This window comes from Corvus hawaiiensis, chromosome 4, assembly GCF_020740725.1.
Source record: "Corvus hawaiiensis isolate bCorHaw1 chromosome 4, bCorHaw1.pri.cur, whole genome shotgun sequence".
In the NCBI taxonomy this organism is placed as follows: Eukaryota; Metazoa; Chordata; class Aves; order Passeriformes; family Corvidae; genus Corvus; species Corvus hawaiiensis.
The window spans coordinates 7,067,382-7,090,007 of record NC_063216.1 but is presented as its reverse complement, the minus strand read 5'-3'; the positions used below and the strand labels follow the sequence as shown (position 1 = coordinate 7,090,007).

The following is a 22,626-nucleotide window of genomic DNA, read 5'->3' as shown; positions in this document are numbered from 1 at the left end:
AGAAAATCCCAAATCCTTGAGGCCTCTCTGAGCCTTGAGCTCGGCTGCTCCAACAGGAATAATCCCACTTTTCCCAGTGAATATTTAGGGAAGGGCTTCCGACGTCTTCTCGTAGCGTTTGGCCACCAGCTCGAGTCGCCGACTTCGGCGATTCCGAGCCCGCGCTCCCGGCAGCGAACCTGGGTGGGAACGACCCCGAAAACGAAAACTCCAGAGGTTAACGCTGCGTTTTTTTGGGTGATTTCCAGACAAAAAAAGGGGTGAAGAGGAAAGCAGACACCACCACCCCGACCACCATGGACCCCATCCACGAGTCATCCTCGCTGCCCGCCGAGCCCAAGGCCACCAAGCTGGGCCCGCGCCGCGAGAGCAGCCGGCCCGTGAAGCCCCCCAAGAAGGAGATCCCGGACTCGCAGCAGCACCCCGTGGAGAAGAGCAGCAAGACCTCGGAGCAGCTCAAGTACTGCGGCGGCATCATCAAGGAGATGTTCGCCAAGAAGCACGCGGCCTACGCCTGGCCCTTCTACAAACCCGTGGACGTGGAGGCGCTGGGGCTGCACGACTACTGCGACATCATCAAGCACCCCATGGACCTGAGCACCATCAAGGTGAGGGGGGATAACGGGGGTTTGGGGGGATAAAACAGGATTTGGGGGGGGGAAAATGGGGGGTTGGGGGGATAAAACAGGATTTGGGGGGGGATAACGGGGGTTTGGGGGGATAAAACAGGATTTGGGGGGGAAAAAATGGGGGTTTGGGGGGATAAAACAGGATTTGGGGAGGGATAACGGGGGTTTGAGGGGATAAAACAGGATTTGGGGGGGGGAAAAATGGGGGGTTGGGGGGATAAAACAGGATTGGGGGGGGATAACGGGGGTTTGGGGGGATAAAACAGGATTTGGGGGGGAAAAATGGGGGTTTGGGGGGATAAAACAGGATTTGGGGGGGGATAACGGGGGTTTGGGGGGATAAAACAGGATTTGGGGGGGAAAAATGGGGGTTTGGGGGGATAAAACAGGATTTGGGGGGGGAAAAATTGGGGTTTGGGGGGAATAAATGGGGGTATGTGGGAAAAGAACAGGATTTGGGGGAGAAAAATGGGAGTTTGGGGACAGAAGATAGGATTTTGGGGGAGCAAATGGGGGTTTGGGAGGGATAACGGGGTTTGGGAGGGGGAAAAGGGGGTTTGAGGGGGAGAAATGGGGGTTGGGGCGGGAAAAATGGGGGTTTGGGGGGATAAAACAGGGTTTGGGGGGGGAAAATGGGGTTTGGGGGGAAAAAATGGGGGTTTGGGGGGATAAAACAGGATTTGGGGGCGAGAAATGGGGGTTTGGGGGGCCGGAAATAGGATTTTGGGGGGTATAACAGGGGTTTGGGGAGGAAAAATTGGGGTTTGGGGAGGAAAAATGGGGGTTTGGGGGGCATAAAATGGGGGTTTGGGGGAAAAAACAGGATTTGGGAGAAAAAAACAAGATTTGGGGGAGAAAAATGGGAGTTTAGATGGAAAAAGGGGGGTTGGGGGGAGAAACGGGAGTTTGGGGATAAAAACCAGGATTTCAGGGAAAAAATTTAGGATTTGGGCGCATTCCAGTGGCGTTTTTGGGATGTTTGGTTGCATTTTCGTGATGTTTAGGAAGAAAATCGCCCCAAAATCCTTCCAGGATAGGTCCTGGGAGCTCCAAAATTGGGGTTTTTAGTAGGAAGTTTCAGAGTAAGGGTTTTTGGGGAAAAATCCCAGGATTTCAGCACCTTTCAGTGGCGTTTTTGGGTTTGGGGATGTTTGGTCACTCTTTTGGACCCAAAGAAGGGGTTTTTTGGCCCAAAGTAATCATTTTTTGGACCAAAAATAGTCGTTCTTTTGGACCAAAACAAGGGGTTTTGTGACCAAACCAAGTCACTCTTTTGGACCAAAATAAAGGAGGTTTTTGGGCAAAAGTAGCGATTTTTTGGACCAAACTCAGCCCTTCTGGTGGTCCAAAACAAGTCGCTTTTTTCACCAGAACTTCGCGTTCTTTTGACCAAAAACCATCCATTTTTTGCACCAAAACGAGGGGGGGGGTTTTTATCAAAGAACAGGTTTTCTTTTGGACCAAAATCAGGCATTCTTTTACCCAAAATTCCCACTTTTCCAGCCCTGAATTTTGGGGTTTTTTGCTCCCTTTCAGTCCAAGCTGGAGAACCGGGAATACCGGGACGCTCAGGAATTCGCGGCCGACGTGCGGTTGATGTTCTCCAACTGCTACAAGTACAACCCCGCCGACCACGAGGTCGTGGCCATGGCCAGAAAGCTCCAGGTGAGGATTCCAGATCCCTGGGGGAAACTTCCGCCCCTTTTCCAGGAGCGTTTTCCCTTTGGGAAAAGTCTTGGAATAATGCTCCCAAAAAACGCTGACTCGGCAAAAAAAAAAAAGGTGAAAATTGGCTTTTTTTTGTCGTGGAAGTGGAAGGAATCAGCTCGGTTTCAGCTCAGTTTCTTTCTCCAAGCTCAGCTTTATTTCAGATTTCTCTTTTTCCTATCCCAGCTTAATTTTCTCTCCTTTTTCTTCCCAATTTCTTCTCAATTTTCCCTCAGTTTTTTCTCAATTTCCTCTCAAGTTTCTCTCAAATTTCCTTCAGTTCTCCCTCAGTTTTCCCTCAATTTCTTCTCAATTTTTCCTCAGTTTTTCTTCAATTTCCTCTCAATTTTCCCTCAATTTCTTCCCAATTTCCTCCTTTAAGCTCGATTTTAGTTAATATTTTTCTTTTTCCTGTTCTAGCTAAATTTTCCCTCAGTTTTCCCCTCAGTTTTCCCTCAAATTTTCCCTCCATTTTCCTTCAGTTTTCCCTCAATTTCCTCTCAATTTTCCCCCAATTTTCCCTCAGTTTCCTCTCGATTTCTCTCAAATTTCCTCTCAATTTTCCCTTAGTTTTTCCTCAATTTCCTCCCAATTTTCCCTCAATTTCTTCCCAATTTCCTCCTTTAAGCTCGATTTTATTTAGTATTTCTCTTTTTCCTGTTCCAGCTAAATTTCCCCTCAGTTTTCCCCTCAGTTTTCCCCTCAGTTTTCCCCTCAGTTTCCTCTCAAATTTCCCTCAGTTTTCCTTCAATTTCTTCTTAATTTTCCCTCAATTTTCCCTCAGTTTTTTCTCATTTTCCTCTCAAATTTCCTTCAATTCTCCCTCAGTTTTCCCTCAATTTCCTCTCAATTTTCCCCCAGTTTTCCCTCAATTTCCTCTTGATTTCTCTCAAATTTCCTCTCAATTTTCCCTCAGTTTTTCCTCAATTTCCTCTCCAATTTCCCTCAATTTCTTCCCAGTTTCCTCCTTTAAGCTCGATTTTAGTTAATATTTTTCTTCTTCCTGTTCCAGCTAAAGTTTCCCCTCAGTTTTCCCCTCAGTTTTCCCCTCAGTTTTCCCCTCAGTTTTCCCTCAGTTTCCTCTCAAATTTCCCTCAGTTTTCCTTCAATTTCTTCTTAATTTTCCCTCAGTTTTCCCTCAATTTCCTCTCAATTTTCCCCCAATTTTCCCTCAATTTCCTCTCGATTTCTCTCAAATTTCCTCTCAATTTTCCCTCAGTTTTTCCTCAATTTCCTCTCCAATTTCCCTCAATTTCTTCCCAGTTTCCTCCTTTAAGCTCGATTTTAGTTAATATTTTTCTTTTTCCTGTTCCAGATAAAGTTTCCCCTCAGTTTTCCCTCAGTTTTCCCTCAGATTTCCCTCAGATTTCCGTCAAATTTTCTCTCCATTTCTTCTCAGTTTTCTCCCAGTTTTCTCCTTTAGGCTCAGCTTTATTTTGTACTCCTTTTTTTCCCATCCCAGCTCTGTTTCCCCTCAATTTCCTCCTTTAAGCTCAGCTTTATTGATTATTTTTCCTGGTCCAGCTCGGTTTTCCCTCGGTTTTCCCTCAGTTTCTTCCCAGTTTCCTCCTTTAAGCTCGATTTTATTTAATGTTTTTCATTTTCCTGTTCCAGCTAAAATTCCCCTCATATTCCCCTCCGTTTCCCCTCCGTTTCCTCTCCGTTTCCTCTCCATTTCTTCTTAGTTTCCTCCCAGTTTTCTCCTTTAGGCTCAGCTTTATTTCATGTTCCTTTTTTTCCCATCCCAGCTCTTTCCCCTCCCTTTCCCCTCCCTTTCCCCTCCCAGCTCCCCCTTTAAGCCGGGCTTTATTTAATATTTCTCTTTTTCCTGTCCCTCCCAGTTTTGGAGGCAGGAGTAGGAAGGACGAGCACGGCTCCAAAATGTCCCTTTTATCCCCAAAAAGCCTCGAGAGGAACCCAGAGAGGCCCTGCTGAGCTTTAGGTCCCTCCTCCGGCGCTTTTCCCGGCAGTTCTCCCATCTTTTCCTCATTCCCAAGGGTTTGGAATTCGTTAATCGGCTCCTAACGAAGCTCCCGCGGCGCCAGTGAAGGCCTTGGCATCGAAACTCCGTAAAAACACCTGGATTCCAGCGGTTTTTGGGAATTTGCCTGGTTAAAGTAAGGAAAATCCCACGGATTTGGGAAAAGCTGAGCTCCCTCCACTCCCGGAGCTCCAAATACTCCAATATTCCGGGTTTTAACCCAAAAATTCCTTAAAAGCACCTCCAGCGCTTCCCGCATTCATCATTCCAGGCGTTTATTCCCTTAAATCCTGATTTTTCCTGGGTTTTTTTTGGCCTTGGGAGGATTGTGGTCCTCGTTTTCCTAAGAAATTAATGGGATTTTTAATAACTCGATCCCAAATCTGTGTGAAAGATGGAAAATCGGCGTGGAAAAATCCTTCGGCCGTGGAGGGGATGGGAGGAAGGAAAAGCCCCAATTCCAGAGACGTGGAATGAGAAGAAAATCTCTCAAAATTAGGAGGAAAATGGCTGAAATTTGGGAAGAACATGAATTAAGGGAAGAATTCCAAGGCTGACTCATGGAACAACAGGGAGAAGGAAAAGGAGGAATGGGATTTGAAGGAATTTATGGAATTTTGGGACTGGAAAAATCAGGAAAGGGCTCCAGCTCTGCTGATCCATCCAGATGTGGAGCTGGGAGAGAAAAGCCAGGGAAAAGCAGCAGCAAACGCAGGAAATCTGAGGAAATTGTGGATTTTCCGGGATGTTTCCATGAAAATCCAGCTCAGGTTTAACGGGAGCTGAGGAATGCTGGGGGAATGTGAGTTTTGGGGTGAATTTCGGGGAATCCAGGGTCTTTTTAGTGGTTCTTTTCCTGGAATTTAGGAGGAGGAGACTCCTGGAAAATGCAATTCCCGCTCTCCAGCGTGTTTGGATCAGGCAAAAAAACCTTTTTGGGTGAAATTCCAGGGAATTTTCCGACCCCCAGCAGGAGGAAAAGGCAAAATCCAAGCTGAAATCTCGATTTTTCCTCTCCCGGGCTGAACGTTTCCGTGGAAAATTGCCGTTTTTCACCTCATTTTGGGGGGAAAATCCTCAGCGAGCGACGTCTCCGGGTGACCAAATCCAGACCAAACCCAGGATTCCAGGTTGGGATCACATTCCTGGAAAGCTCAACCGCTCGGGAAGCTTGAAATTTTGGGACGAAGATGGAAAAAAAGGTGGATTTTGAGCGCTGTAATCCCAAAAACGACAGCCGGAGTCCTGGGAAAGCCCAGCCTCGGGAATCGCTCATTTCCCTGCTTTTTCAGCACCAGAAGATCCCTTTTTCTGTGGTTTTCCAGGGAATTCCAGTTTCTGGAAGAGGTTTTGAATCCCGCATTAGAAATACGTTAATTAGCTCCCGTTTGATTCCGTGGGGTTTTATTTCCCAGCCGTTCCCGCGTGGATTTTCTGGGATCCTTCCCACATTTCGTGATCCGGCTTCTCCCAAATCCATGGAGAATAAAACTTGGCCTAAAACCAGCCCGGAATGCCGGATTTTGGATGCTGGAGGATTTCAGAAGGAGAATTCCGACGCCGGTGGAGCTTTTCCAGCCGGTGGCGATGGGGGATGGGAATTTCTGGCTCATGGGAAACAGGAATTGGGTTATAAATGCTCAAAATGGAGTGAAAACCTCCAAAACAGAGGGAAAAGCCTTCAAAAAGGAGTGAAATCCTTCCAAAAGGAGGGGAAAATTCTTTAAAAACGAGGGGAAATCCTTGAAAATGGAGCAAAAATCGTTCAAAACTGAGTGAAAATCCTTCAGAAATGAGGGAAAATCCTTCAAAATGAGGGAAAATCCTTGAAAAAGGAGAGAAAATCCTTGAAAGGAGAGAAAATCCTTGAAAAAGGAAGGAAAATCCTTCAAAAAGGAGGAACAAATCCTTCAAAATGAGGGGAACCCCCTGAAATGGATGAAGAGCAGCGGGAGCTGGGAATCCACAGTGGAATTAAGGCTGGAAAAGACCTCCAGCTCCATGGAGGCGACCAAAGATGATCCAGGAAGATCCAGAGGAACTCAGAACGTGGAAAACACCGCTCTAAAATGAAAGAATCCTCTCAGTTTTGCCCCAAATTCACTCTGGAGATGGTTGAACTCTCTTCAGTGGGAATCAGTGCTGGAATTAAGGTTGAGAAAGAGCTCTGAAATCACGGAGTCAACCAAAGATGATCCAAGAAGATCCAGAATTACTCAGGAAGCTGGAAAACACAGCTTTTAAACGAGAAACGGAGTAAATCCTGTAATTTTTTCCCCCCTGAATCACTCTGGAGAGGGTTGGGATCTCCACTGGGAATCCATGGTGGAATCTCTAAGATCATCACATCAACCGAAAGCAATCCAAGAAGATCTCGAGAACCTGGAAGACGCAGCTTTTAAACGAGAAATTGAGGAAAAATCCTCTCCATTTTCCCCCCAGCCCCACCTCGCAGACAGTCAGAATTCCAAGGAATTCCAAGATTTTGGGATCGCCTTCCCCCCCGCCCCATGTCCAAATGTTGACCCCTTGTGTAGAACCCCCCACGTCTGTAGGGACTCCCCCTTCCGGAGCTCCCCTCGGTGCCGAACCCGGCGTCACTCCGCGCCCGTCGCTGTCGTTCCAGGACGTGTTCGAGATGCGCTTCGCCAAGATGCCGGACGAGCCGGAGGAGCCGGTGATTCCCGCCTCGTCCCCCGTGGTGGTCCCGCCCCCCACCAAGGTGGCCCCGCCCTCGTCCAGCGACAGCAGCAGCGACAGCTCCTCCGACAGCGACAGCTCCTCCGACGACTCCGAGGAGGAGCGGGCGCAGCGCTTGGCCGAGCTCCAGGAGCAGGTACGGGCTCATCCCGGGCTCCTTCCAGCGGGCGTCGGTGGCCTCGGGGTCACGGCTCGAAGGCGTGAATTTCCCACGGCCGTCGGCTCCAGAGGCACCGAAATCGTTGGGTTTCTTGACCCCAAGTTCTGGGTTTTTACCCAAAATCGTTGGGTTGGTTGACCTGAAATCCTTCAATTTGTTGACCCCAGATTCTGGGGTTTTTACCCAAAATCGTTGGGTTGGTTGACCTGAAATCCTTCAATTTGTTGACCCCAAGTTCTGGGGTTTTTACCCAAAATCGTTGGGTTGGTTGACCTGAAATCCTTCAATTTGTTGACCCCAAGTTCTGGGTTTTTACTCAAAATCGTTGGGTTGATTGACCTGAAATCCTTGGGTTCATTGACCCCAAATTCTGGGGTTTTTACCCAAAATCGTTGGGTTGGTTGACCTGAAATCCTTCAATTTGTTGACCCCAAGTTCTGGGGTTTTTACCCAAAATCGTTGGGTTGGTTGACCTGAAATCCTTTGGTTTGTTGCCCCCAAGTTCTGGGGTTTTTACCCAAAATCGTTGGGTTGGTTGACCTGAAATCCTTGGGTTCGTTGACCCCAAATTCTGGGGTTTTTACCCAAAATCGTTGGGTTGGTTGACCTGAAATCCTTGGGTTTGTTGCCCCCAAGTTCTGGGGTTTTTACCTAAAATCGTTGGGTTGGTTGACCTGAAATCCTTCAATTTGTTGCCCCCAAGTTCTGGGGTTTTTACCCAAAATCGTTGGGTTTGTTGACCTGAAATCCTTCAATTTGTTGACCCCAAGTTCTGGGTTTTTACCCAAAATCGTTGGGTTGGTTGACCTGAAATCCTTGGGTTCGTTGACCCCAAATTCTGAGGCTTTACCCAAAATTGTTGGGTTGGTTGACCTGAAATCCTTCAATTTGTTGACCCCAAGTTCTGGGTTTTTACCCAAAATCGTTGGGTTGGTTGACCTGAAATCCTTGGGTTCGTTGACCCCAAATTCTGGGGTTTTTACCCAAAATCGTTGGGTTGGTTGACCTGAAATCCTTCAATTTGTTGCCCCCAAGTTCTGGGGTTTTTACCCAAAATCGTTGGGTTGGTTGACCTGAAATCCTTGGGTTCGTTGCCCCCAAGTTCTGGGGTTTTTACCCAAAATCGTTGGGTTGGTTGACCTGAAATCCTTTGGTTTGTTGCCCCCAAGTTCTGGGGTTTTTACCCAAAATCGTTGGGTTTGTTGACCTGAAGTCCTTCAATTTGTTGACCCCAAGTTCTGGGGTTTTTACCCAAAATCGTTGGGTTTGTTGACCTGAAATCCTTCAATTTGTTGACCCCAAGTTCTGGGTTTTTACCCAAAATCGTTGGGTTGGTTGACCTGAAATCCTTGGGTTCGTTGACCCCAAATTCTGAGGCTTTACCCAAAATTGTTGGGTTGGTTGACCTGAAATCCTTCAATTTGTTGACCCCAAATTCTGGGGCTTTACCCAAAATCGTTGGGTTGGTTGACCTGAAATCCTTCAATTTGTTGACCCCAAGTTCTGGGTTTTTACCCAAAATCGTTGGGTTGGTTGACCTGAAATCCTTGGGTTCGTTGACCCCAAATTCTGAGGCTTTACCCAAAATTGTTGGGTTGGTTGACCTGAAATCCTTCAATTTGTTGACCCCAAGTTCTGGGGTTTTACCCAAAATCGTTGGGTTGGTTGACCTGAAATCCTTGGGTTCGTTGACCCCAAATTCTGAGGCTTTACCCAAAATTGTTGGGTTGGTTGACCTGAAATCCTTCAATTTGTTGACCCCAAGTTCTGGGGTTTTACCCAAAATCGTTGGGTTGGTTGACCTGAAATCCTTGGGTTCGTTGACCCCAAATTCTGAGGCTTTACCCAAAATTGTTGGGTTGGTTGACCTGAAATCCTTCAATTTGTTGACCCCAAGTTCTGGGGTTTTACCCAAAATCGTTGGGTTGGTTGACCTGAAATCCTTGGGTTCGTTGACCCCAAATTCTGAGGCTTTACCCAAAATTGTTGGGTTGGTTGACCTGAAATCCTTCAATTTGTTGACCCCAAGTTCTGAAGTTTTACCTGAAATCTTTGGGTTTGTTGGCCCAAAGTTGGTGCCTTTTAACTCAAAGTTATTGGGTTTGTTGACCCAAAATCTCTGGGTTTGTTGACCTAAGAGTGTTGGGTTGATCCAAAGTTGTTGGGTTTGTGCCCCAAAATCATTGGCTTTGTTGATCCCAAGTGGGCTTGGGTTGACTCAAAATCCTTGGGTCGGGTTGGTTGACCCAACGTTGTTGGGTTGAGCCAAAGTTGTTGGGTTTCGAGTAAAGCTCCAAGAAACGGGAGCTTTCCAGGAGGATCCTTCTGCTGGAACGTGGTGGGAGGTTGGATTGGATGGCCGTGGAGGTGACCAAGGAGTGACTGGACACTGCTCTGGGTGACCACGTGGGGTCAGTCATGGGTCAGATTGGTGACCTTGGAGGTGTCCATGGTCACTGCTCTGGGTGACCACGTGGGGTCAGTCCAAGGTTGGATCTGATGACCTTGGAGGTGTCCATGGACACTGCTCTGGGTGACCACGTGGGGTCAGTCCAAGGTTGGATCTGATGACCTTGGAGGTGTCCATGGTCACTGCTCTGGGTGACCACGTGGGGTCAGTCCAAGGTTGGATCTGATGACCTTGGAGGTGTCCATGGACACTGCTCTGGGTGACCACGTGGGGTCAGTTATGGGTCAGATTTGGTGACCTTGGAGGTGTCCATGGACACTGCTCTGGGTGACCACGTGGGGTCAGTCCGAGGTCAGATCTGATGATCCTGGAGGTGTCCATGGACACTGCTCTGGGTGACCACGTGGGGTCAGTCTGAGGTCAGATTTGGTGGCCTTGGAGGTGTCCATGGACACTGCTCTGGGTGACCATGTGGGGTCAGTCTGAGGTCAGATTGGTGACCTTGGAGGTGTCCATGGTCACTGCTCTGGGTGACCACGTGGGGTCAGTCCGAGGTCAGATCTGATGATCCTGGAGGTGTCCATGGACACTGCTCTGGGTGACCACGTGGGGTCAGTCTGAGGTCAGATTTGGTGGCCTTGGAGGTGTCCATGGACACTGCTCTGGGTGACCACCTGGGGTCAGTCTGAGGTCAGATTTGGTGACCTTGGAGGTGTCCATGGACACTGCTCTGGGTGACCATGTGGGGTCAGTCTGAGGTCAGATTTGGTGACCTTGGAGGTGTCCATGGACACTGCTCTGGGTGACCACCTGGGGTCAGTCCGAGGTCAGATCTGATGATCCTGGAGGTGTCCATGGTCACTGCTCTGGGTGACCACGTGGGGTCAGTCTGAGGTCAGATTTGGTGGCCTTGAAGGTGTCCATGGACACTGCTCTGGGTGACCACGAGGGGTCAGTCATGGGTGGATCTGATGACCTTGGAGGTGTCCATGGTCACTGCTCTGGGTGACCGCGTGGGGTCAGTCATGGGTCAGATTTGATGATCCTAGAGGTGTCCATGGACACTGCTCTGGGTGACCACGTGGGGTCAGTTATGGGTCAGATTTGGTGACCTTGGAGGTGTCCATGGTCACTGCTCTGGGTGACCACGTGGGGTCAGTCCGAGGTCAGATCTGATGATCCTGGAGGTGTCCATGGTCACTGCTCTGGGTGACCACGTGGGGTCAGTCATGGGTCAGATTGATGACCTTGGAGGTGTCCATGGACACTGCTCTGGGTGACCACGTGGGGTCAGTCTGAGGTCAGATTTGGTGGCCTTGAAGGTGTCCATGGACACTGCTCTGGGTGACCACGTGGGGTCAGTCATGGGTTGGATCTGATGACCTTGGAGGTGTCCATGGTCACTGCTCTGGGTGACCATGTGGGGTCAGTCATGGGTCAGATTTGATGATCCTGGAGGTGTCCATGGTCACTGCTCTGGGTGACCACGTGGGGTCAGTTATGGGTCAGATTTGGTGACCTTGGAGGTGTCCATGGACACTGCTCTGGGTGACCACGTGAGGGTCCGTCCAAGGTTGGACTTGATGACCTTGGAGGTGTCCATGGACACTGCTCTGGGTGACCATGTGGGGTCAGTCTGAGGTCAGATTTGGTGACCTTGGAGGTGTCCATGGTCACTTCTCTGGGTGACCACCTGGGGTCAGTCCGAGGTCAGATCTGATGACCTTGGAGGTGTCCATGGTCACTGCTTCTGGGTGACCACCTGGGGTCAGTCCGAGGTCAGATCTGATGACCTTGGAGGTGTCCATGGACACTGCTCTGGGTGACCACGTGAGGTCAGTCATGGGTCAGATCTGATGACCTTGGAGGTGTCCATGGTCACTGCTCTGGGTGACCACGTGGGGTCAGTCTGAGGTCAGATCTGATGACCTTGGAGGTGTCCATGGTCACTGCTCTGGGTGACCACGTGGGGTCAGTCTGAGGTCGGACCTGATGACCTTGGAGGTGTCCATGGACACTGCTCTGGGTGACCACGTGGGGTCAGTCTGAGGTCGGACCTGATGACCTTGGAGGTGTCCATGGACACTGCTCTGGGAGACCGCGTGGGGTCAGTCCAAGGTTGGGTCTGATGACCTTGGAGGTGTCCACGGACACTGCTCTGGGTGACCACCTGGGGTCAGTCCGAGGTCAGATCTGATGACCTTGGAGGTGTCCATGGACACTGCTCTGGGTGACCACGTGGGGTCAGTCTGAGGTCGGACCTGATGACCTTGGAGGTGTCTACGGACACTGCTCTGGGTGACCACATGGGGGTCGGTCATGGGTCAGATTTGGTGACCTTGGAGGTGTCTACGGACACTGCTCTGGGTGACCACATGGGGGTCGGTCATGGGTCAGATTTGGTGACCTTGGAGGTGTCCACGGACACTGCTCTTGGTGACCGCGTGGGGTCAGTCCGAGGTCAGATCTGATGACCTTGGAGGTGTCCATGGTCACTGCTCTGGGTGACCACGTGGGGTCAGTCCAAGGTTGGATCTGATGATCCTGGAGGTGTCCATGGTCACTGCTCTGGGTGACCACGTGGGGGTCAGTCATGGGTCAGATTGATGACCTTGGAGGTGTCCATGGACACTGCTCTGGGTGACCACGTGGGGTCAGTCTGAGGTCAGATTTGGTGACCTTGGAGGTGTCCATGGACACTGCTCTGGGTGACCACGTGGGGTCAGTCATGGGTCAGATTGATGACCTTGGCGGTGTCCATGGTCACTGCTCTGGGTGACCACGTGAGGTCAGTCATGGGTCAGATCTGATGACCTTGGAGGTGTCCATGGACACTGCTCTGGGTGACCACGTGAGGTCAGTCATGGGTCAGATTGATGACCTTGGAGGTGTCCATGGTCACTGCTCTGGGTGACCACGTGGGGTCAGTCATGGGTCAGATTGATGACCTTGGAGGTGTCCATGGTCACTGCTCTGGGTGACCATGTGGGGTCAGTCCAAGGTTGGATCTGATGATCCTGGAGGTGTCCATGGTCACTGCTCTGGGTGACCACGTGGGGGTCGGTCATGGGTCAGATATGGTGACCTTGGAGGTGTCCACGGACACTGCTCTTGGTGACCGCGTGGGGTCAGTCCGAGGTCGGATCTGATGACCTTGGAGGTGTCTACGGACACTGCTCTGGGTGACCACGTGAGGTCAGTCATGGGTCAGATTGATGACCTTGGAGGTGTCTACGGACACTGCTCTGGGTGACCACGTGGGGTCAGTCCGAGGTCAGATCTGATGACCTTGGAGGTGTCCATGGTCACTGCTCTGGGTGACCACGTGGGGTCAGTCATGGGTCAGATTGATGACCTTGGAGGTGTCCATGGTCACTGCTCTGGGTGACCACGTGGGGTCAGTCCAAGGTTGGATCTGATGATCCTGGAGGTGTCCATGGTCACTGCTCTGGGTGACCACGTGGGGGTCGGTCATGGGTCAGATATGGTGACCTTGGAGGTGTCCACGGACACTGCTCTTGGTGACCGCGTGGGGTCAGTCCGAGGTCGGATCTGGTGGCCCTGCAGAACTTCTCCAACCTCCCGCGTCCCACCAGTGCCCGTTCCCCGCAGCTCAAGGCCGTGCACGAGCAGCTGGCGGCGCTGTCCCAGCCCCAGCAGAACAAACCAAAGAAGAAGGAGAAGGACAAGAAGGAGAAGAAGAAGGAGAAGCACAAAAAGAAGGAGGAGCTGGAGGACGCCAAGAAGAGCAAAGCCAAGGAGCCGCCGCCCAAGAAGGCCAAGAAGAGCAACAGCAACAGCAGCGCCTCCAGGTGGGCCCTTCCCAGAATGCCCCGGGAGAACTTTGGGCGTCCTCCTCTGCTAATTAACGGAATTAACCCCGGGCCCTTAACGAGTGACCCCCTGGCCCAGCGGGGGGGGTGGGGTTGAGTCCAGCCCTGAGGTCGGCTCAGCTTTTGGGGCTCAACTGGGGACGCTGGGTTGGGCAGGTGGAGCTCGGGTTTGGTGTCCGCGAGCTAATTAAGCTCAGTTTTGGGTGTTCAAGAATAAATTAAGCTCAGTTTTGGATTTCTGAATAGGTTGAGTTCAGGTTTGGGTGTCCAGGAGCAAATTAAGCTCGGTTTTGGGTGTTCAAGAATAAATTAAGCTCAGTTTTGGGTTTCTGAATAGGGCGAGCTCGGGTTTGGATGTTCAGGAGCAGTTTGAGCTCCGTTTTGGATGTCCAAGACCACCTTGAGCTCAGTTTTGGGTGTCCAAAACCAGCTTGAGCTCAGTTAAGACTACCTTGAGCTCAACTTCGGATGTCTACACGTTTTAAGCTCGGCTTTCTGCCCCAACTCATGCTTGAGCTTCGCCCCAAAGCCACAACCAACAAAGCCTCTTATTTTTAGGATAAAAACTAAATCCTCTCAAGATGTGGTGGTTTAGGCTGGGTTTAAACTGGGTTTAGGCCGGGTTTAGGCCTGAAACACCGTTCTGTGGTCCTGTGAGCAGCAAGAAGGAGCCGGTGGCGGTGAAGCCCTCCAGCTCCTGTGGGTTAGGGCCAGGTTTAGACTGGGTTTAAGCTGGGTTTAAGCCGGTTTTAAGCTGGGTTTAGGCCTAAAACTCCGTTCTGTGGTCCTGTGAGCAGCAAGAAGGAGCCGGTGGTGGTGAAGCCCTCCAGCTCCTGTGGGTTAGGGCCGGGTTACGGCCGGGTTTGGACTGGGTTTAAGCCGGTTTTAAGCTGGGTTTAAGCCTAAAACTCCATTCTGTGGTCCTGTGAGCAGCAAGAAGGAGCCGGTGGTGGTGAAGCCCTCCAGCTCCTGTGGGTTAGGGCCGGGTTACGGCCGGGTTTAGACTGGGTTTAAGCCGGTTTTAAGCTGGGTTTAAGCCTAAAACTCCATTCTGTGGTCCTGTGAGCAGCAAGGAGCTGGCGGCAGCGAAGCCCTCCAGCTCCTGTGGGTTAGGCCGGGTTTAGGCTGGGTTTAAGCCTAAAACTCCATTCTGTGGTCCTGTGAGCAGCAAGAAGGAGCCGGTGGTGGTGAAGCCCTCCAGCTCCTGTGGGTTAGGGCTGGGTTTAGGCCAGGTTTAAGCTGGGTTTAAGCCGGTTTTAAGCTGGGTTTAAGCTGGTTTTAGGCTGGGTTTAAGCCTAAAACTCCGTTCTGTGGTCCTGTGAGCAGCAAGAAGGAGCCGGTGGTGGTGAAGCCCTCCAGCTCCTGTGGGTTAGGGCCGGGTTTAGGCTGGGTTTAAGCTGGGTTTCAGCCTAAAACTCCATTCTGTGGTCCTGTGAGCAGCAAGAAGGAGCCGGCGACGGTGAAGCCCAGCAAAGCCGCGCCCGCCTACGAGTCGGAGGAGGAGGAGAAGTGCAAGCCCATGTCCTACGAGGAGAAGCGGCAGCTGAGCCTGGACATCAACAAACTGCCCGGAGAGAAGCTGGGCAGGGTCGTGCACATCATCCAGTCCCGGGAGCCGTCGCTCAAGAACTCCAACCCCGACGAGATCGAGATCGACTTCGAGACGCTGAAGCCGTCGACGCTGCGCGAGCTCGAGCGCTACGTCACCTCCTGCCTGCGCAAGAAGAGGAAACCCCCAGGTGCGTCCCCGCGCCCAAACCGGGGCCGTCCCGGCCGCCTTTTCCGGCGCTTTTGCTCCCAAGGGTTGGGGTTTTTGGTGAGGCTTGGAAGGATTTTTTGGGATCCAAGATGGCGGCCGGTGCCGAGCTCGGCCGTTCCTGTTCGGTTTGGAGGAATTCCAGGTTTTCATCTGAAATTGGCGACTTTGAAATTATTGCGTTTTAATCGTTGAATTTGAAGCCAAATTATGGAATTTGTCTTTAAGTTATTAAATTATTAGTCGTTAAATTACTAAATTATTTGTCGCTACATTATTAAGTTGTCATTAAATTATTGAGTTATTTGTCGCTACATTATTAAATTATTTTTCATTAAATTATTAAATTATTTGGCATTAAATTATTAGGTTCGGGTTAAATTATTGAGTTAAATTTAAATTGCTAAATCAATTAATTAAAATATTTTATTAAATTGATAAATTATTCTGTTTAATTATTTGATTAGTGGATTTAATTATCGAAGCATAAAAATCTTAAAATTTTTATTAATTTAGTTTTTTATTTTTGAAATGAACAAAATTAAGCAGATTTTTTTTATTAAAACGAACGACCTTTGTGCAGTTCAATTCCCGTTCTATCTTTAGTTACTGAATTTTTTTTTTTTTTTTAATTGCTGGAATTTGCGTTTTTAATTTTAATTACTAAAAATTTTTTTTTTTTGTAATTTTTAAAATTTTTTTTTGTATTTTTATTTTTAAAAATCAACTTAAGAGGGTGGGAGGGGCTGGGTGGGTTTGGACCGGAGCAGTTGGGTTTAGGAAGAACCAATGAGTTCAGGATGAATCAGTTGAGCTTGGGACCAACCGGTTGAGTTTAGGAGGAACCAGTTGGGTTTGGGCTGGACCAGTTGGGTTTGGGATGAACCAGTTGGGTTTGGGACAAACCAGTTAAGTTCAGGATGAACCAGTTAAGTTTAGGATGAACCAATGAGTTCAGGATAACCCAACTGAACTCGGGACCAACCAGTTGGGTTTGGGAGGAACCAGTTGAGTTTGGGATGAACCAGTTGGGTTTGGGACCAACCAGTTAAGTTCAGGATGAACCAGTTAAGTTTAGGATGAACCAATGAGTTCAGGATAACCCAACTGAACTCGGGACCAACCAGTTGGGTTTGGGAGGAACCAGTTGAGTTTGGGATGAACCAGTTGGGTTTGGGACCAACCAGTTGAGCTCGGGACCAACCAGTTGAGTCTGGGATGAACCAGTTGAGCTCGGGACCAACCAGTTGGGTTTGGGAGGAACCGTTTGGGTTTGGGAGGAGCCGGTTGGGTTTAGGAGGAACCAGTTGGGTTTAGGAGGAACCAGTTGGGTTTAGGAGGAACCAGTTGGGTTTGGGACAAACCAGTTGGGTTTAGGAGGAACCAGTTGGGTTTAGGAGGAACCAGTTGAGCTCAGGACCAACCAGTTGGGTTTAGGAGGAACCAGTTGGGTTTAGGAGGAACTAGTTGAGTTTGGGACCAACCAGTTGGGTTTAGGAGCACCCAGTTGGGTTTGGGAGGATCCAGTTGGGTTTAGGAGGATCCAGTTGGGTTTAGGACCAACCAGTTTGGTTTAGGACCAACCAGAGTTAGGTTTAGGAGCACCCAGTTGGGTTTGGGAGGAGCCAGTTGGGTTTAGGACCAACCAGTTGTGTTTAGGAGGATCCAGTTGGGTTTCGGACCAACCAGTTGAGTTTAGGACCAACCAGTTGGGTTTCGGACCAACCAGAGTTAGGTTTAGGAGCACCCAGTTGGGTTTAGGACCAAGCAGCTGCACTCGGGTGTTCCATCCCGGCCTAAGGCCGCCGCGCTGACCGCTTCCCGTCTCTCCCAGCAGAGAAGGTCGACGTCCTGGCCGGCTCCTCCAAGCTCAAGGGTTTCTCCTCGTCGGAGTCGGAATCCAGCAGCGAGTCCAGCTCCTCCGACAGCGACGAGTCGGACTCAGGTTAGCGCTTCCCGCCCTTCCCGACCTTCTCCGGACAAATAAACTCGATTTCATTCCTGCCTCCGCCGTCACTTCTTCTTTTGGGAAACCTCCGGAATCTCCTGCCCCCAGGCCGGGATTTTTTCCGGAGTTGTTGTTTCTCTGTTGTTCCCTGGAGCGAGCGCCGTGGGAGGTCTTGGTGGAGTGGGATTGGCGTTTTTTGGGGAAAAGTGGGATTTTCTGAAGGAAACGTTGGTTCAAGATGGAGGAGATGGGGTTTAATGGAGGGAACGCGGTTTCGTGGAGAAAATGGGGTTTTGGGGGAAAAAAAACCAACCGTGGAGAAAATGGGGGTTTGTGCAGGGAAAAATGGAAGGAACGGGATTGTGGGGATCCAAAAAGAGGCGGGAAGTGGAATTTTATGGAGAAAAGAACGGAGGAAAGGGGATTTTATGGATAAAGATGGAGAACAAGGAGATTTGATGGAGAAAAAAGGAGGAAATGGGGTTTTATGGAGGAAAAAAGGTGGAGAAAAGGGGATTTTATGGATAAAAATGGAGGAAATGGGGTTTTATGGAGGAAAAAAAAGTGGAGGGAATGGGATTTTATGGATAAAAATGGAGGGAACGGGATTTTATGGAGAAAAAAAAGGTGGAGGGAATGGGATTTTATGGAGGAAATGGGATTTTATAGAGAAAAAACGGAAGTGGAATTTTATGGCAAAAAAAAGATGGAGGAAAGAGGGTTTGATGGAGAAAAATGGAGGAAATGGGGTTTTATGGAGGAAAAAAGGTGGAGAAAAGGGGATTTTATGGAGGAGATGGGATTTTATAGAGAAAAGATGGAGGAAGTGGAATTGTACGGAGAAAAAAAGATGGCGGGAACGGGATTTTATGGATTTTAAAAATGGAGGGAACAGGATTTTAGGGATAAATCCCTTTTTATTTTATGGCACCGGGCGGATTCGGGATCTGAGCTCTGGAGGAAAAAATGGATTCGGGGGGAATTGGAAATCCCGAGTCCCCGGCGTCGCCGCCTGCGCCTCCCTCGCGCCGCCGTCGGGCTGAAATCCCGATTTTTCCTTCTTCTTATCCCAAATTTTCCCAATTCCCGCCTTTCCCTCGCGCCCCTTCCCGCCGTGGGTTTGGGATTTGCCGTCGCCTCCCGCTGGATTTGTCCCCATCCCGAAATCCGAGGTTGAGCCGGGCTTAAGTCCAGGAAACGGGAAGGGTTTGGGGGCTGCAGTGTTGGAGAATCCCACGGAAACATTCGGGATCGGATTCTGGAGCGGAGAGGGAGCAGAAATCCCAAATAAAATGAAATAATCCCAAAGAAACCAGGATTGAGCCAGATCTGGTGGCGTTTCCCGGCGATTTTCCGGGATAAAGCTGGAATTAGGGATCTCAGAACACTGGAATGAATTTTTCAGGGAAAGTTGAAGGAGTTTTCCGTAAATTTGAGGGTTTGTTGGAGGAGGATGAAAGGTTTTGTTGGAATTTTTAGACCTGATTTAGGAATGGGAAAATCCCGGGATTTGGTGCTGAATTCTTCCTAGGAGTGAAACTCCCTGGATTTATCCTTTAAATCCATTTTTATCGGATTTTCCACCAGAATTTACAGGATTGGGCTCATCCCAAATCCAGAGCCCCAATCCCATCCCATAAAATTCCCCCTCCAAACCCATCCCAATCCCAAAATTGCTTGAAAATCCTTCTTTTCCCCCCGAATCCAAGGGCGGATTCTCATTGGGATGAGGTGTGGGATGATCCCAGCAATCTGAAAATCTGGGAATTTTTGGCACAGGCCAATGCCAAACTCTCCTTGTTCCAATAAAAAACTGGGAAAGGCCAAAATCTCGGAGCCGCTCCTGATCCGGCTTCCCAAATGACGGAAGAAGCTCTTTTTTAGGGAATTTTTCCCCAAAAAGTGGTGATTGGAAGCAGGAAAACCTGGGAAAGGCTTTTTGTGGGATGAATTTTAACTCCAAACCACCAAATCCAGATTTTTTTCCCCAAAAAACCTGGATCTGCCCCAAATATTTTCCTAAAATCTGTTGGTTTTTAGCTACTTTTTCCCAGATTTCTCAGCCTTGGAAGCACCAATTCCTTCCTCCCCCAAAATCCTGGAAAATTGGATCCTTTGGATCTTTTGAAACAATAAAAGCAATAAAAGGACTCCCAAAATCCACTTTTTCCATGGAATTTTAAGCCAGGATGTTGGGATCGGATCCGTCCGTCAGCGTTCCGCTGTTTGGGTGGGAATTAAATCAGGATTTGGGGGGAAATTTGGGTAAAATCCCATAAATCCACGTGGCCACACCCAGGTTTGACCTTTCCACTCCAGAATCATCTGGGAATGATTTTTCCAGGTGGAAAAGTGGATTTTATCCACACGGATTCGGGCTTGAAGGTTCAGCCGTGGGTTGGGATCTCCAGAATCCGGGAGGATCCATCTGGAAACGCGATTCCGACTGGGACCCAGCAGCTGGGAATGAAGGTTGGGATCGTCCTTGGGATCTCCGGAATTCCAGGAGCATCCTTCAGGACCAGAAAATCCCAACTGGGATCCACCAATCGGCCTCAGCAACGCTGGAGGTTCCTCCTTGGGTTGGGATCTCCAGCATCTCCGTGGGATACCGCGATTCCAACTGGGATCAACGACCGGCGATGGATGTTGGGATCGTCCTTGGGTTTGGAATCCCTGGAATCTCCATCTGGACCTCGCGATTCCCACTGGGACCTGACATCCGGCGCTGGAGGTTTGGGATCGTCCTTGGGATCTCCAGAATTCCAGGATGATCCTTCCGGGAGCGCGATTCCGACTGGGATCAACGATCGGCGATGGATGTTGGGATCATCCTTGGGCTGGAATCCCTGGGATCTCCTTCTGGACCTCACGATTCCAACTGGGACCTGACAGTCAGCGATGGAGGTTTGGGATCGTCTTTGGAACCTCCAGAATTCTAGGAGGATCCTTCAGGACCAGAAAATTCCAGCTGGGATCCACCAATCGGCCTCAGCAACGCTGGATGTTCCTCCTTGAGTTGAAATCCTGGAATCTCTTTCTGGACCAGAAAATTCCAACTGGGATCCAACATCTGGCAGTGAGGGTTGGGATCTCCAGAATTCCAGGAGGATCCTTCTGGAAGCGCGATTCCGACTGGAATCAACGTCCGGCGATGGACGTTGGGATCATCCTTGGGCTGGAATCCCTGGGATCTCCTTCTGGACCTCACGATTCCAACTGGGACCTGACAGTCAGCGATGGAGGTTTGGGATCGTCTTTGGAACCTCCAGAATTCCAGGAGGATCCTTCAGGACCAGAAAATTCCAGCTGGGATCCACCAATCGGCCTCAGCAACGCTGGATGTTCCTCCTTGAGTTGAAATCCCTGGAATCTCCTTCTGGACCAGAAAATTCCAACTGGGATCCAACATCTGGCAGTGAGGGTTGGGATCTCCAGAATTCCAGGAGGATCCTTCTGGAAGCGCGATTCCGACTGGAATCAACGTCCGGCGATGGACGTTGGGATCGTCCTTGGGTTTGGAATCCCTGGAATCTCCATCTGGACCTCACGATTCCGACTGGGACCTGACATCCGGTGCTGAAGGTTTGGGGTCACCTTTGGGATCTCCAGAATTCCAGGAGGATCCTTCAGGACCAGAAAATTCCAGCTGGGATCCACCAATCGGCCTCAGCAACGCTGGATGTTCCTCCTTGAGTTGAAATCCTGGAATCTCCTTCTGGACCAGAAAATTCCAACTGGGATCCAACATCTGGCAGTGAGGGTTGGGATCTCCAGAATTCCAGGAGGATCCTTCTGGAAGCGCGATTCCGACTGGAATCAACGTCCGGCGATGGACGTTGGGATCGTCCTTGGGTTTGGAATCCCTGGAATCTCCTTCTGGACCTCACGATTCCAACTGGGACCTGACAGTCAGCGATGAATTTTGGGATCATCCTCGTGGTCCAACCGGAGCGGCTCCAAATCCCACCCAAAATCCCGGCCAAGGGACTTTTTGGGAATTCAATCCTGGATTATTATCCCCGATTTTCTCTTCTTCCCACCCAACACCCGGAATTCCGACCGATTTTGGGGTTTCTTCACCATTCCGTGATGATCCAGTGGGATGGAGACCCACTGGGATCTGAAAATGTGAGAATTGGAAGAGCTGAAAATGTGGGAATTCTAAGCCATGGAAACCCATCGGGATCTGAAAATGTGGGAATTGGAAGAGCTGAAAATGTGGGAATTCTAAGCCAGGGAAACCCATTGGGATCTGAAAATGTGGGAATTGGAAGAGCTGAAAATGTGGGAATTGGAAGAGCTGAAAATGTGGGAATTCGGAGCCATGGAAACCCATTGGGATCTGAAAATGTGGGAATTGGAAGAGCTGAAAATGTGGGAATTCGGAGCCATGGAAACCCATCGGGATCTGAAAATGTGGGAATTGGAAGAGCTGAAAATGTGGGAATTCTAAGCCATAGAAACCCATTGGGATCTGAAAATCTGGGAATTGGAAGAGCTGAAAATGTGGGAATTCTAAGCCAGGGAAACCCATTGGGATCTGAAAATCTGGGAATTGGAAGAGCTGAAAATGTGGGAATTCTAAGCCATGGAAACCCATCGGGATCTGAAAATGTGGGAATTGGAAGAGCTGAAAATGTGGGAATTCTAAGCCATGGAAACCCATTGGGATCTGAAAATGTGGGAATTGGAAGAGCTGAAAATGTGGGAATTCTAAGCCATGGAAACCCATTGGGATCTGAAAATGTGGGAATTGGAAGAGCTGAAAATGTGGGAATTCTAAGCCATGGAAACCCATTGGGATCTGAAAATGTGGGAATTGGAAGAGCTGAAAATGTGGGAATTCTAAGCCATGGAAACCCATTGGGATCTGAAAATGTGGGAATTGGAAGAGCTGAAAATGTGGGAATTCTAAGCCATGGAAACCCATCGGGATCTGAAAATGTGGGAATTTGAGGCTGTGGATGCCCATCCCAATCCATGGAAACCCCTTGGGAGCCGTGGATGGCCATGAGGATCCACAGGAACCCATTGGGATCTGAAAATCTGGGAATTTCGAGTCATGGAAACCCACCGGGATCAGATTTTCCCATCTCCCATTCCCAGCCATTTCCTGTTGGAATTTTTTTCCCAAAAAACTCCATTTTTTACCAGCTTTGTCCTCAGAATATTCCAAAGGTCGATCGCGGCTCCGGTGCCGATCCCGGGCATTGGCGCTGCCTTCAATAAAGGAAATTTATGGGATTTAAATGGGAAATTCATGGAATTCCTTCAGTTTTGGGAGGGATTTATGGGAAATCCCGTTGGGGTCACGATCCCGGAGAATCGGGGAAGTTTCTCCGCCTCAGAATCCTCCCGGGGGGGGGTTTTATCCATGGAATTCTGCCGAGTTCATCCCAGAAAATGCCATGAATCCGATGCCATGGGAATTCCAGGGTCGGGTAACGGGGCTTGGGCGATGGATTTTGTTAATTCCGCGTTCCTTGGGGAGGAAATCCC

General features: G+C 49.7%; 1 protein-coding gene across 1 annotated transcript in view; it reads left to right on the top strand.

Annotated features, from left to right (window-relative positions):
• The window catches only part of BRD4 (bromodomain containing 4), a 65,140-nt gene that overhangs the window by 18,218 nt on the left and 24,296 nt on the right, over positions 1-22,626 (top strand). Inside the window, exons 9-14 of the mRNA XM_048300617.1 lie at positions 249-608; positions 2,166-2,294; positions 6,944-7,153; positions 13,200-13,399; positions 14,861-15,159; positions 17,011-17,121. Coding sequence (XP_048156574.1) covers positions 249-608; positions 2,166-2,294; positions 6,944-7,153; positions 13,200-13,399; positions 14,861-15,159; positions 17,011-17,121 — 1,309 coding nt within the window. The remainder of the gene's footprint in view (positions 1-248; positions 609-2,165; positions 2,295-6,943; positions 7,154-13,199; positions 13,400-14,860; positions 15,160-17,010; positions 17,122-22,626) is intronic.